This window comes from Macrotis lagotis, chromosome 1 (genome assembly GCF_037893015.1).
Source record: "Macrotis lagotis isolate mMagLag1 chromosome 1, bilby.v1.9.chrom.fasta, whole genome shotgun sequence".
NCBI lineage: Eukaryota > Metazoa > Chordata > Mammalia > Peramelemorphia > Peramelidae > Macrotis > Macrotis lagotis.
The window spans coordinates 400938455-400953461 of record NC_133658.1 but is presented as its reverse complement, the minus strand read 5'-3'; the positions used below and the strand labels follow the sequence as shown (position 1 = coordinate 400953461).

The window sequence follows — 15007 nt, the reverse complement described above, 5'->3', positions numbered from 1 at the left end:
GTTTTCTGATAGTGTGCAGTACAACTCTTTTCCTAGCAAAATTTCTCAGAATTTTTCAAGTTATTTTATTACCTCCTATCTCACTCTTCATGTGAAATCCTCTTTAATCTTTGTGGAAAATGTAAGGCAGTCAGTAAATCTGTAACAGCTCTCCTAAATCTGATTAGTTTGAATGTATTGAAAAGGGCAAAGGGACAACAGGAAATATATTTTTGTAAAGTCAACTTCAAACACATTGTTGTATTCTCTCTTACAGATGTGCTAACTGTTTTGACTGTCCTGGCTGTATGCATACTCTTTCTACTCGGGCTACAAGCATTCCCACACAGCTTCCTGATGATCCAGCCAAGACCACCTTGAAGAAAGCTTATTACCTGGCCTGTGGATTTTGTCGTTGGACCTCTAGGGATGTAGGCATGGCAGACAAGTCTGTTGGTGAGCAAGTTTGAGTGTAATATGAAATTTGATGTCAAGAAATATTTTAAAAGTTTTCTTTGTCCAAAGAATACTTTATTGGAAATAACTTTCTAAACAAAAGGTACAGTAAATTTTGTCATTGCTGTTATCTTAAATATATTCAGGCACAAATGTCAAATGGTTACAACTTACAACTTAATTTTCTAAAACGTTAAGGAAATATAATGGACTCAGTTCCATCACTATATATTCAAGTCTACAATAGGAGCATAATATATGTCTATTATTCAGTCATTTTTTTTAGTCTTGCTTGACTCTTCATGACACCATTTGGACTTTTCTTGGCTAAGAAATGGTTTTCCATTTTCTTCTCTAGCTCGTTTTATAGGTAAGAAAACTGGGACAAACAGGGCTAAGTGACTTGCCCAAGGTCACACAGCTAGTAAAGTGTCTGAGCCCAGATTTGAATTCAAGAAGTTGAGTCTTTCTGATTCCAGGTCCAACAGTGACCCAGTCTAGCTAAAGACTTCTACAAATTCTAAAACTGGGTCACTAAGTGGTATGGGGATTAGAATTTTTGATTCTTTTGTATGGGAGAGTATATTTAACAAGCCACTATTCAATTGTTACCTAAATTCACTTAAAACAAATTCTTAAATTATTAGTTCATGAAAGTGGCATGTCTATATTACCTCCTCTAAGATCAATATTCTAATCACCTCTGTCCATCCTCTATTACTTCTGTATCTCTTTTGTTCTTATCTACATGCTTCCAAGTTATTCTCCTAGCTTTTTCAATGAATTTAATACCTGGCTTACAGTCTTCCTCTCTGTCTCAACCCAACAACTTCAGTCATAGCCTGGCTTATTCTACTATGCCCTTTGTTACCTTATAAGCTCCTCCCTCATGTCTTTGAATTTTTAACTCAAATTTCTTCTAGTTCTTCTCTTTAACAGAAATGTTAAGCTATTAGTTCCTTGCAACTATTTTAAATATTTGCTGGTCACCTCTTTTTTCTAATTCCTGTAGAAATCATAGGGCCAAGAAGAGAAATAAGGATATTATATACTTCTCATTGCCCCTTATAGATGATTTATCCACCACTATCCCTCAATGACCTTTTATCCTCTTTCAAAGTCCATTTGTTCCATATATATCTTCCTCTGTTCCTTAATTGCTATCATTTACCTTATTCTCTCAGATTTTTCAATGAATTTTAGTACCTGGCTCCCAACTCTACAAAATTTCTGATAAAATATTCAGTATATCATCAGGGAATCCTTGATGATTTGAGAACAGACTAAATAGGTGGTTTTTTTAAATTATATTCCATAGCAGACCATAGAAATATAATTTACTGAAAGATGTAGAAAATATAAGAAGCTAATGTGCTTATTTAATCATTGACTTTAAATTCATTTGTTAGAGCAGAATGCTGAAGTTTATTCCTATATATATGACACAATCATATAAAGATTCTTAAAAGATGTAATAACAGAGACAGCTTTCTTCAGCAATCCCTTTATTATTAAAATCAAGTGAGCCATAAAATTAGGTTATTCTTTGCCTAGCTGCTTTCCTCTGCTTTGAAGGATTTCTTTGTATATAAGCAGATAGGAAAAGGAATTCTCAGTAGATAATAAGGTCCTCTAAATGTTCCTGACTGTCAGTGGTATTGTGCTGATTACTTCAAGTTCTGGAACATTCCAGAATCCCCAAATGAGCCTATGAATTGCTAGCATTCCTAATCATCCAAAGAGTTTACAGTGTAAAGGAATCAACCCAAGTAAATGCTTCTAACACTCTCCTCCAAATAAGGTTTAAATAATACCTCAAATCAAATTCTGGATCAGGAGAGTCCAGACAACAAAGATCAGCCCAAGACAACTTAGGGGAGTTCCATGATACTAGGGTTGGGTGCATTCATGTTGGCAACACCAACATTGGGCCTCTAGGCAGCTGCAGCAGCAATAACAGCAGCTTTGGGAGCTCTCAGCCCAAAGACAGGTAGAAAGGGAGAGCCTATTAAAAATTAAATTATTTGTAGGTGGTAAAATTGTGGGTTTATCTTCTTAGGGTTTTTTTTTTTTTTGCAAGGCAAATGGCTTGCCCAAGGCCACACAGCTAGGTAATTATTAAATGTCTGAGACTGGATTTGAACCCAGGTACTCCTGACTCCAAGGCCAGTGCTTTATCCATTATGCCACCTAGCCACCCGGGTTTATCTTCTTAAGATGCATTTGATCTAAGCAACTGCTTTCCATTCCCTGAATATAAAGGGGTTGGAATTGGATAGCCACCTGAAGATTTCCCTACATCACACCGCTAAAACAAATAAAAGTTTCCTCCAACCTGCTAGTTTCTCTGCTCTTAGCAATGAGGAACATTGGAGACCTGAGAGAGGTTGAAGACACAACTAAGAAGCCAATCCAACTGGAGATCCCAGAAAACATGGGGAACTGGAACTACCTGTTTAATGACTCCTCATCTGACAATTCATGAAAAGATGAAACTGTAGGCATAGCTATTGTCAGGGCTGATTGTCTGATTACCCTCTGTGACCAAAAGTTTAAGTGACTAAATCAAGGTTTTCTCTAAACTTGCCTCCACTGGCAAAAAAATTCCCAGGTACCTCCCTGACCCAGATGTTACCAAAGGAAGACCAATAAAGATTAAAGCTAAAGTTTTAAAAAAGAGAACAATTGTTAATGAAAGAAATGTGCATCCAGAGGAAAAAGGTGGGCTGATCATATAGCATCATACTAGGTAGCTGGTGGCTCAGTGGATAGATTCTGGGTCTGGAGTAATGAAGACCTGAGTTCAAATTTGGTCATAGCTACTTTCTAGCTACGTGATCTAAGAAGTCACATAATTGCTGCCTGTCTCAGTTTCTTCATCTGTAAAATGGAGTTGATAATAGAAACTACCTCCTAGGGTTGCTGTAAGGATCAAATGAGATAATATTTGTAAAGTGCTTATAGTACAATGTCTGATACATAGTAAACAACATATAAATAAAAGTTAGCCATTGTTGTGTTATTAAGAGTTAGTAGTAACTTATATGATCCATTGGTATTTATACATTGTCAAGAGTTCCTGAATATGGAAGACTTGTGATGGGAGTTTATGGGAAAATAGGGGTAAGAGCTATATAGAATGAATGACCAGGTCTGGGTGGGTGATGGCCCTCATTTGTAGAGTCATACCCAGATTGAAAAAATCACCCATCCACTGGAGAGCTGGACTAACGAAATAGTTCAATCTCCAAAAAAAGAGCTTGTTTATAACATTTCATTTCTTTGCTATTTTATCTTAACTATTTTTATATTTTTCAAAAATGTACTTATTTTTTGGTATGGAAAATGTATTAATCCTTTCAGATTCTCTGATAGCTTATTTTGCTCTCTGAACTTAGTCCATTCTGTTAAGATTTATATGAATGAACAAATAGCAGCATAGAAAGGTGACAGACATACCAAAAGTCTTGCTTCATTACCTCCTTGGAACAAGCACCTTGACAAGGAGCAGCTCTTAATAATGAAGATCATTTTTATTTTGCCTTTATAATTCTGGTATCTTGAGAAGCTCTAAAATAACTATTTCAATTAAGATGATCTTCTTGTCAAGAAACAGACGCGTTGAATTGGTAATATGTGATAGAAGGAAAAAATTTAAATATTCTCAGTGTTGGATTTTTTTTAAAAGAGTTATAAGGCAAAGCAAACAGGATTTCTAATAACAGATACTCTGAACATGAATATATGTAATTGTGTGTGTATATACATGTATATAAATATATTTAAAGGTAAGAAAATTTTAGTATACAGGTGAAAAATATCAGAATAGTACAGAGAGCACAGGTTATTTGTTAGACTATATATATGCTGTGTATAGTCTACTTATCAAAGTAAAGTTTGGTATTTAAAGTTTTGAGATTTTAGTCATTTTGTTTATTTGATTGTTGTTATTGAGATTATTATAATTTGCAATTAAAAGTAAGATACTGGTTTTGTTTTTTTAAATAAAAGCCAAAAGAAACAATTAGATAAGATTCTTGGATTTTTAAACTACTACTTTGACTCAGTCATTTCTCTTGGGACATATGTGGCTTCCTCTTGAATCAAAAAGACATAAACTGGGGGCAGCTAGAGCATTGGCCTTGGAGTCAGAAGGACCTGAGTTCAAATCCAGCCTCAAACACATACTTACCTAGCTGTGTGACCTTAGACAAGTCACTTAACCCCATTGCCTTGCCAAAAAAATAAAATAAACTTCAGCATCTTAGAAAAAAAAAATCATCCTTAAAAAAATCGTGGGAAAATTATATAAAAACTCTTAATTCTAGTTTTTAAAAATAAGATGTATTATTAGTTTTAAAAAGCTCAAAGTGGTAACAAGAGGCGTGGCTAGGTGGCATAGTGGATAAGAGCACTGGCCCTGGAGTCAGGAGTACCTGGGTTTCAAATCTGGTCTCAGACACTTAATAATTACCTAGCTGTGTGGCCTTGGGCAAGCCACTTAACCCCGTTTGCCTTGCAAAATCCCCCCCAAAAAAAGTGGTAACAAGGAGGAGTATATTTTGCTCAAGCTTCTCAAGGAAAAACTTTCATCCTCTTCATATTGATTTTGATAATAGTTGTGTAAGAGCTTAAATACTTAAATATTTAAATACTTAAATTCTAGTACTTCTTAAGGTTTCATGTGAGACTCCATTTTGTTTTACAGCCAGTGGTGGGTGGCAAGAACCTGAAAATCCTCACACACAAAGGGTAAGTAAAGGAATAGAAGAAAGAAAGAGATGTTAGAAAAATGGAAATTCTTCCATTGGGCCAGGCTGAGTAAACTGATTGGAACTGACCTTTGCTTTGTAGATTGAAAAGTGTAATTAATCAAGATGCACTTCCTTATATTGTGCAATTATATTTCTCTTTTTAACTGAAAAACTTCTCTGATTTTTTTTCTTGACTTAATTCAAAAGAAAGAATCAGTTTAGTTGAAGAAATGATAAATATTATTAATATTGGTGTTTTTATTTTTTCTATAAGTAGTCAAACCCATAAAGGGGTTAACTAAATGAGTTGGCAAAGCCAGGATTTTAGGCAATGTTTTATGATTCCAAATCCAGCTTTCTTTCTACTGTACCACAATGCCTTTAAGATTTTCAGGGAAATCTTAGAACATATATAATAACTACCTTCTGTTTTATAAGGACTATCCTGTGAGAGAGGAATGAGACTTGCTTTACTTCTTTGACTCCAGAGAGCAGAACTTACAAAGTAAGAAGTAAAAATCAAGGAGTCGGGGCAGCTGGGTGGTACAGTGGATAGAGCACTGGCCCTGGAGTCAGGAGTACCTGAGTTCAAATACAGCCTCAGACACTTAATAATTACCCAGCTATGTGGCCTTAGGCAAGCCACTTAACCCTGTTTGCTTTGCAAAAAAAAAAAAAAAAAAAATCAAGGAGTCAATTTTGATTCAATATAAGGGAAAGCTTACTAACAATGAAAGTTGTCCAAAAATGGAGGAGGCCACCTTGGGAGGGTAGGTAGATTCCCCTCACTGGAGATTGATAAGTAGATGTTCAAGCTCTCTTGTTGGAGATGTTTTAAAGGGAATCTTGTCCAGGACCAAGTTATATTGAAGGTCTTCTAAGATCCTTTCTCATCTGAAATACTTGTCCTGTTTTATTTTACTACTGGCTTATGGATATAGTCCTTCAAATAAAAAAGATGAAACTGAAGAGAATTTTTTTTAGGATTTTATAGTAATGTCTTAAATAGTTAAAATATCTCACTGTATTCAATTGCTATAAACTGTTCAGGACTGTTCAGTTTGCTGTAGTGGAAAGCCCTGGGTGTGAAATTAGAGATACTGCTACTTACTATACCTTTATGATCTTAGATAAATCTCATTTTTAAATGAAGGGGTTAGTCTAGATGAATTATGAGTTCCAATTGATCTGCAGATTTCTAAATCTGGAATTAATTTCTCTGATGATATAAATGTCTTTTTCAAAGTATTTTAAGTTTCTAGATATATTTTACAAAAAAATTCATCTAGACTTAACCAGTCTAGAAAACAGTAAATTGCCCCCCCAAATTTTTGAATCACGTTTTGCTGATTAAGTTCTCATTTCTCAAATATATAGATTTTTTAAGAAAAATTTCCTGGAGTGTAGCGTACCTGAGTTAAAATCCAGCCTCAGACACTTAATAATTATCTAGCTGTATGACCTTGAACAAGTCACTTAACCCCATTGCCTTGCAAAAAGAAAAGAAAAATTTATAATAAAAAGAGTCATTACCCAATTGATAAATGGTCAAAAGATATGAATAGACAGCTTTTGGAGGAAGAAATTAAAACTTTCAATAATCATATAAAAATGTTCTAAATCACTAATAATTAGAGAAATGCAAATTAAAATAACTCTGAGGTACCACCTCATAACCATCAAGCTGAAGATGTGGGAAAATAGATACACTAATGGGGGAACCTATGAACTAGTCCAACAATTCTGGTGAACAATCTGGAACTGTACTCAAAGTTCTGTATAACTGCATACCCTTTGACCCAGAAATACCACTACTAGGTCTGTATCCCAAAGAGATCAAAAAAAAAGGGAAAGAGGGGCAGCTAGATTACACAGTGGATGGTGCACCAGCCCTGGAGTCAGGAGGACCTGAGTTCAAATCTGGCCTCAGACACTTAATAATTACCTAGCTGTGTGACCTTGGGCAAGCCATTTAATCCCATTTGCCTTGCAAAAACCTAAAAAAGGGGGGGGGTGGGGGTGGGGGTGGAGATTTATTGTATAAAACACTTATAGCAGTTCTTTTTGTTGTGGCAAAGAATTGGAAGTTGAGGGGAGACCAAATAAATTATAGATTTACTAATGTGCTTAAGAAATGATGGGGTAGTTTCAGAAAAATCTAAGTAGAATGTATGAATTGATACAGTGTGAAGTGAGCAAAACCAGGAGAACAATGTACACAGCAATAGCAGTGTTGTAAGGCTGATCAACTCTGTCTTAGTAAGTGATCATTCAACACCACTTCAAAGGACTCATTATATTAAATGCTCTCTACCTTCAAATAGAAAACTGATGGCCTCAGAGTACAACCTTTTTTTCCCTTTCTTTTTCTTACTTTCCCCCCTCCCACCCTACCATGGTTAATACAGAAACTTATTTGTAATGGGTTTTATATTTTTTGCCTTTCTCAGTGGTAGAAGAGGGCAAGAGAGAGACTCTGGGAATGAAAATAAAATAAATAAAAATAAATAAAATAGAATTGAATAGAATTGAATTGAATTAATAATTGCTTCTTTTGGGGTGGCTAGGTGGCGTAGTGGATAAAGCACCAGCCCTAGAATCAGGAGTACCTGGGTTCAAATCTGGTCTCAGACACTTAATAATTACCTAGCTGTGTGGCCTTGGGCAAGCCAATTAACCCCGTTTGCCTTGCAAAAACCTAAAAAAAAAAAATAAGATAAAATAATTGCTTCTTTTGCCTCAAAGGCAGAAGTAATCTAATAAAAAATTAAGGGCAGGAATTTTATATATTTTAAATGCCTTCTAGCACCTGGTCTAATACATTGAAATATGTATAGATATGTTTATTGATTAGCTCAAGGTAAAAAATTTAGCATAATATAGAGTGTATAATTTAATAGCACTTTGATGTTCCATTTCTGCTTATGGTAAAATTTGGATTTCAATCCAAAAAATAATCTCAGTTATGAAAAGAAATGCTGTTTTTAGGGAAAAAAGTATAGTACCAAATATAGTGTTCAATTATTAGGAACTTAAAAATGTTATTGGATGGTGTATTATTGATTGAGGGATGGGTACTGCTGTTTATCAAAGTGTGAATGATCCTTCTTTTCCTGCAGATGAACAAACTGGTTGAGTATTACCAGCAGCTGGCTCAGAAAGAGAAAGTGGAACGGGACCGTAAGAAGTTGGCCCGGCGTCGAAATTATATGCCCTTGGCATTTTCGGTGAGCTTTGGTCCCTTGAGAACTTTGTAATTCACTGATGAGGAACTGTAGTGCCTGAGAAGACATTCTCTAGAGTATCCACATAGGATAGTTTGAAGTTTCAGATAAAGAATTTTCATGTCCTTCATTTTAAAGCCAGTAATTTTGGATTACTCCTTTTCCTATTTCCCCAGTTTTACAACTTTTTATTCTCTTAAATAGTTTCTAGAGGAGGGGGTGTCTGTTTTTCATTATTCCCTTCTCAGGTTGTAAATGAATAACTTCATTCATAAAACCTATAGTTCATAATTATCACTCAGATTCCTTTAGTTCTCAGCTCTAATATCATTAAAAATCTCCTTGAAATTTCTTCTTTCAATTTGTGGAACACTGTATTTACAGTACTGAAGGAGAAGAGTTAGTTTATAAGAATGGAGATTTTAAGAATTGTGAATTATGATAATTTTTTTCCTTTGTCAGCTTCTTTGGTGAGATAAGTTGTCACATGAGCAGTCAGATTTGATGCTATCACTGCTGTGATGCGAGTTAAATTTTCTGACAGGAAATGCATATTTCCAGAATTTTAGTATGTTATCATCCTAATAAAGACATATAAGGAATTCACATGAGAATTTACATAATGAATTCACATAAGAATTAGAAGTAGTTTATTGGGATAGCTAGATGGCCTTGAAATTCAGGAGAATCTGACTCCAAATCTAGCCACAGACATTGACATTTATTAACTGGACAAGTCACTTAACCTTGATTACCTTAAGGAAAAAAAATTAGAGAAAGAAATCAGTTCATCCCACTGAAAATTTAGGGAGGCTTGATAAGGCAATTGAATATATCCTGATTGAATAGTGAATGGCATCCTTGTCTGTTTTCCATAGCAACAATTAGCTGTTAAAACTTGCTAAGGATCCACCATTCTAGATTCCTTGCCAAAATCTTAAGTAATCTGAATGGAGTGAGCTGAATGAATAAGTAATTTATGAAATCAAGCATATATCTAAAAAGAAAAATTTAATACACTTGCTATTTCCCAGCATTGCTATGTAATCTGCCTACTCTATAAGTTTGCTTTTTGTCTTATTGCTGCATTTTTTTGTCTCTGTTGCAACCTACTGCTATTTGGGGGCTCTCCACAGCAACACACTATTCATGTAGTGGTAAGTGCTTTTTCATGGTTTTTTGCTGGAACTGAAGCTCTTGAAAAAGAGCTCTTGAAAAAGACCCTTGGTCTTACAACCCCTCATGTCTTAGAAATACTTAGATTGATAGAATAGTTAGAATTAGATTCACTTTTACAATGCTAGAATAGTTTCAGTGCCTATAGATTATGCTTTTTTTAAATTAAAAAAATAGCTTTGTGGGGAAAGGCTACATTTTATTTCATCAAGGTGAGCTTTTTAAGTTTGCTTTCCTTTGCTTAGTTTCCTGCGCTTCTCACACTGTCTCAAAAATAATTCTTTCTTTGATAAATAGGACAGGCTGATATAAATATCTTGATGAAATTTTTTCCTCATCTAGGACAAATATGGTCTTGGAACCAGGCTTCAGAGACCAAGAGCTGGAGCTCCTATCAGTACCCTTGCAGGACTTTCGTAAGTTTAGATATTGAAGATTCTGGGAATGGGAGAAAATTCTAATAAAAATTTTCACAAGGAAAAAAATAAACAAATTGCCTACTTAGAAACAGTAAACATTATTAACCTTAAATGGTGAGTTGAATGGGGTATTCATCAAGGGGAAGTTTGGTGCTTTAATTTTATATGTTATTAGGCAACTCAAGCAAACTGCCTTTTTCCATCATTTAGCCTTAAGGAAGGAGAAGATCAAAAAGAGATCAAGATTGAGCCAGCGCAAGCTGTGGAAGAAGTGGAGCCTCTTCCTGAGGACTACTATACAAGACCAGTAAATCTCACAGAGGGTATTAGACTTTGCTATTTGTTTCCAACTTACTTTGAATTTAGCTTATATTAGTCATGTTCTAATTGCTGCATAACTTTATTGTTATGCTTGTTAATAGTGAAGTGATCACAAAACCAATATTAAACCAGTGTGACTTAAGTAAAATGTTCTTTATTTTGAGTGAGATCTATATTAAAATTACATGCAAAGATTTCAATATTCATCTTTTTTTTTGTAAACTTTTGAGTAGCGTATTTTTCTACCATCCCTCCTTCCCATAGGAGGGAGTAATCTGATATAGGATGTACATATTAGTTATGTTGCCATAGGGGCAATGATCAACCTTGATGGACTTGCTCATTCCATCAGTGCAACAATCAGGGACAATTTGGGACTGTCTGCAATAGAGAATACCATCTGTATGCAGAAAAAAACTGTTGAGTTTAAACAAAGACCAAGAACTATTACCTTTAATTTAGAAAAAAAAAATTGGTATCTTATTGGTTGATCTTACTATCTCTTATACTTTGTTTCTTCCTTAAGGATATGATTTCTCTCTCATCACATTCAATTTGGATCAATGTATACCATAGAAACAATGTAAAGACTGGCAAATTGCCTTCTGTGGCAGGGAGGGAAGTAAGATTAGGGGAAAAATTGTAAAACTCAAAAATAAAATCTTAAAAATCATATTAGTTATTAGAGAAGAATTAGAACTAAAGGGGAAAAGAAAAAAACATGAGAAAGAAAGAAAAACATAAAAGAAGCTTTAAAAAGTGAACAGAGTATGCTTTGGTCTGCACTCAGACTCCATAGTTTTTTTTGTTGTTGTTGTTTTTGTTTGTTTGGGGGGGTTTTTTTTAGATTTTTGCAAGGCAAATGGGGTTAAGTGGCTTGCCCAAGGCCACACAGCTAGGTAATTATTAAGTGTCTGAGACTGAATTTGAATTCGGGTACTCCTGACTCCAGGGCCGGTGTTCTATCCACTGTGCCACCTAGCTGCCCCCGTAGTTTTTTCTTTACATCTAGTGGTTGACATTCTTTTTAGAACTATCCTTGATCACTGAACTGCTGAGAGGAGCTGAGTCCATCATAGTTGACCATCTTACAATTAACCAATTTTAGTGTCCTTGCTCTTCCCAACAGTACAATGATCTAATACAATTCTAAAGGACTTGTGATGGAAAATTCCAGCCACATCTAGAGAAGGAATTATGTATGGCCTCTGATGTGGACCAAAGCATATTATTTTCAATTTCTAAACTTTGTGTTTTATGCTTTTTTTCCCCCTCTCCTGGGATCCCCCCCCCCCTTTTTGTTGTGATTCTTCTTTCACGACATGATTAATATGGAAATAGGTTTAACATGGGGTGGCTAGGTGGTGCAGTGGATAGAACACCGGCCCTGGAGTCAGGAGTACCCGAATTCAAATTCGGTCTCTGACACATAATAATTACCTAGCTGTGTGGCCTTGGGCAAGCCACTTAACCTCATTTGCCTTGCAAAAAAAAAAAAAGAAATAGGTTTAGCATATTATACATGTATGGCCTGTATTAGATTACTTGCTGTCTAGGGGAGGGAGGAAAAAAAATGTGAAACTCAAAACCTTACCAAAAATAAGTGTTGAAAACTATCTTTGCTTGTATTTGGAAAAATAAATTTATTTTTTTTAAAAAGATAATTGACTAACAAAACCAATGATGTCCCTTTTATTTCAGTGCTGATTATTTTATAATTGCTGATTAAATGTTGTATTTAAGCAAATTAAAGTAAATTTAAATTACTTTTTTGAATCCTCAGTGACTACCCTGCATCAACGCCTCTTACAGCCTGACTTCCAGCCAATCTGTGCTTCCCAGCTCTATCCTCGACACAAGCATCTGCTGATCAAACGATCTCTGCGCTGTCGAGTAAGTCTGCCATCATGGAGAATTGCCATTTTTTTTCAGCAGACTAACTAGAACAAACTAAGAAGGAAATAGAAACTTAAATGGTCTTTGAAGGAAACATTGCAAGGCAGAAATGTGAGGAAAGATCATTTTAGGCAGTAGGGAGAATGTGTGCTGAGACCTAGAAGATGGGGGGGACATCAAATAATACATTTTGTCTGGAATGTACAGTTTAAGAGTAATTTGTAGATGACAAAATGAGAAAGGTGTGTGACAGAGGGCCTTGAATGACAGGCTGGGGAGCAACATGGAACACTGAAGGATTTTTAGCTGTGTAGTGACTTAGTCATACCTGAACATTGAGATTTCCTTGACAACATGGATGAATTGGAGAAGCTATAGAGCAGGGATGTCTATAGCCTTTTAGCTCTTCTGGGCTGAATTTTGTAGTATTACCCAACATGAATACAATGTAACCCACCCCACCAACAAGTTCAACTATGCTATGGACCCTGAGGGCTACATGTGTGCCAGCAGGTTAGACACACATTCTCTACAAAAAGTCTTAACATAATCCAGATGAGATAATGAATGTCTCATCTAAAGTGATAACAGAATTTTGTCTTTTTTCACATATGCCCCTCCACTCAGTTCTGTGCTCTCCTGTAATCATGGGTGACCTCATTTTTTATTTTACTAAAAATGCCAAGGCTATCTCCAGTCAAGTCCTTCAACACACACACACACACACACACACACACACACTCTATCTATCAGACCCTTTACCTGTTTTTTGTCTTCTCCCTAATCACAAGAGGTAATCTTCCTAGTTATCTAAATTAAACTTATTCATTAATAAACTCAATCCCATGGGGCAGCTAGGTGGCACAGTGGATAGTGCACTGGCTTTGGAGTCAGGAGTACCTGGGTTCAAATCCGACCTCAGACACTTAATAATTACCTAGCCGTGTGGCCTTGGGCAAGCCACTTAACCCCATTGCCTTGGAAAAAATCTAAAACAATAAAAAAAAAAACTCAATCCCATCCTCTCCAGTACCTTTATCTATCTCTCTTTTTTGGCTTTTCCTCAGGACCTTACAAACAAATTTAGATTTTATACTTTCTTTCAATGTGCTGCTTGTCACAAGTTATAGTCTCACTTCTTTCTTCTCCTGCATTGCATAACTTCTAGACAGAATATGCTACACCTGCTAAATTCTCCTACTTTATCAACCCCTGGCAATCTAGTTTTTATATCCGTCATTTAACTGAAACACCTCTTAAGGGTCAATAGTGACTTTAATTGCTGAGTTCAATAGTCTTTTTTCTGTCTTTACAAAATACATTACAAAAGTATTTGATACTTTTACCATCCCTTCCCCGTTGATGTTTTCTTCTTTTTTCCTCTCGTATATCTGATCATTCCTCATGTCACCTTTTTTTAAATTTCAATCTTCCTTCTGCCCTTAAAAAGTAGGTATTTTCCTAAATCTGTTCTCTTGTTGTAACTGTCTACATTTTCTTTTAATAATTTTCATTTAGTCCTCTGACTCTGTTTATAATCTTTATGCAGATGACTCCCAAATTTTTAGCTCCCTCTTTAATCTCTCAAGACCCAGAGTTCCAGCTGTGAGTTTCCAGCTTCCTGATAGATATTTCAACTCAGTATCCCACTGTTACCTCAAACTTAGTTCTTTAACTTCTCTCCAAACTGCCTTACCATCTAACTTTTTTAATTCTTTTGATGATGCTACCATCTTCTCAACTTCAAAACATTGACCTCATCTTTGATTTTTTTTCCCTTTCCTCTCACCTTCCCTTCTCATCCCTTCAAGTCAGCAGTTAGTTCCTATCCATTTTACTTTTATCACGTACTTTTTAAAAAACAGTTCTCTCGAGTCAGCTAGGTGGTGCAGTAAGTAGAGCACCAGCCCTGGAGTCAGGAAGATCTGAGTTCAAATCTGACCTCAGACAATAATTATCTAGCTGTGTGACCTTGGATGGGTCATATAACCCCATTACCTTGTAATACACACACACACACACACACACACAGTTCTTTCCTTCCCATGCCTACCACACTAGTTTAGTATTTTATCTCTTCTTGCTTAGACGATCATAATAGCCTCCTAACTTGTATCCCTACCACCAGACTAGCCCCTTTTCTAATTTGACCTTTAGACTGCTGTTCTAAAAAGTTTTCCTAATGCACTACTCTAATAACATTGCTTTTCTAACCAAAAACTTTCAGTGTTTCCCCATTTCCTGTGGAATAAAATAAAGATTTTTATCTTCTGAAAGACCCTTCAAAATCAAGTTTCAACCTTTTCTATCATTAATTCCTATTATTCCCCTTAATATTCTGGATGCATAGTCTAGTCAACTTAGACTTATTCTCCATTCTTGTCCTGCTCTTTCTGTCTCTCTGTTTTTGCTCATGTCATTCTCTATGCCTAGAATGGATTCCTTATGTCTCTCCACTGAAGTCTCTTTCTTCAAGACCCATCTCAAGTGCCTCCTCTCCCGTGAAATCTTTGCTAATATCTCTCCCTCCACTTTATCTCAAATTGAAGTTTTTTTGATATAGATTTAGATGGCTAGTTGTACATATGCATGCAAATACTTTATTATACATTCCTTCGACCCAAATTTGCTTTGTATTTAGCATCCTCTTCCTTATTATCTATGTGCATGTTGACTCTACTACCTGCTTTCATTAGATATGGCTTGAAAGTAGGTTCTGTGTCTTAGCTATCTTTGTTATCCCTGATGTTTTCTACAACTGAAAGTTAATAAATGCTTATTG

General features: G+C 35.5%; 1 protein-coding gene across 2 annotated transcripts in view; it reads left to right on the top strand.

Annotated features, from left to right (window-relative positions):
* Window positions 1-15007, top strand: part of DCTN4 (dynactin subunit 4) — a 35370-nt gene that overhangs the window by 11458 nt on the left and 8905 nt on the right. For both annotated transcript variants that reach the window (XM_074212635.1, XM_074212634.1), the window contains 6 exons: window positions 257-435; window positions 5144-5187; window positions 8309-8416; window positions 9932-10005; window positions 10219-10331; window positions 12113-12222. In XM_074212635.1, coding sequence (XP_074068736.1) covers window positions 257-435; window positions 5144-5187; window positions 8309-8416; window positions 9932-10005; window positions 10219-10331; window positions 12113-12222 — 628 coding nt within the window. The remainder of the gene's footprint in view (window positions 1-256; window positions 436-5143; window positions 5188-8308; window positions 8417-9931; window positions 10006-10218; window positions 10332-12112; window positions 12223-15007) is intronic.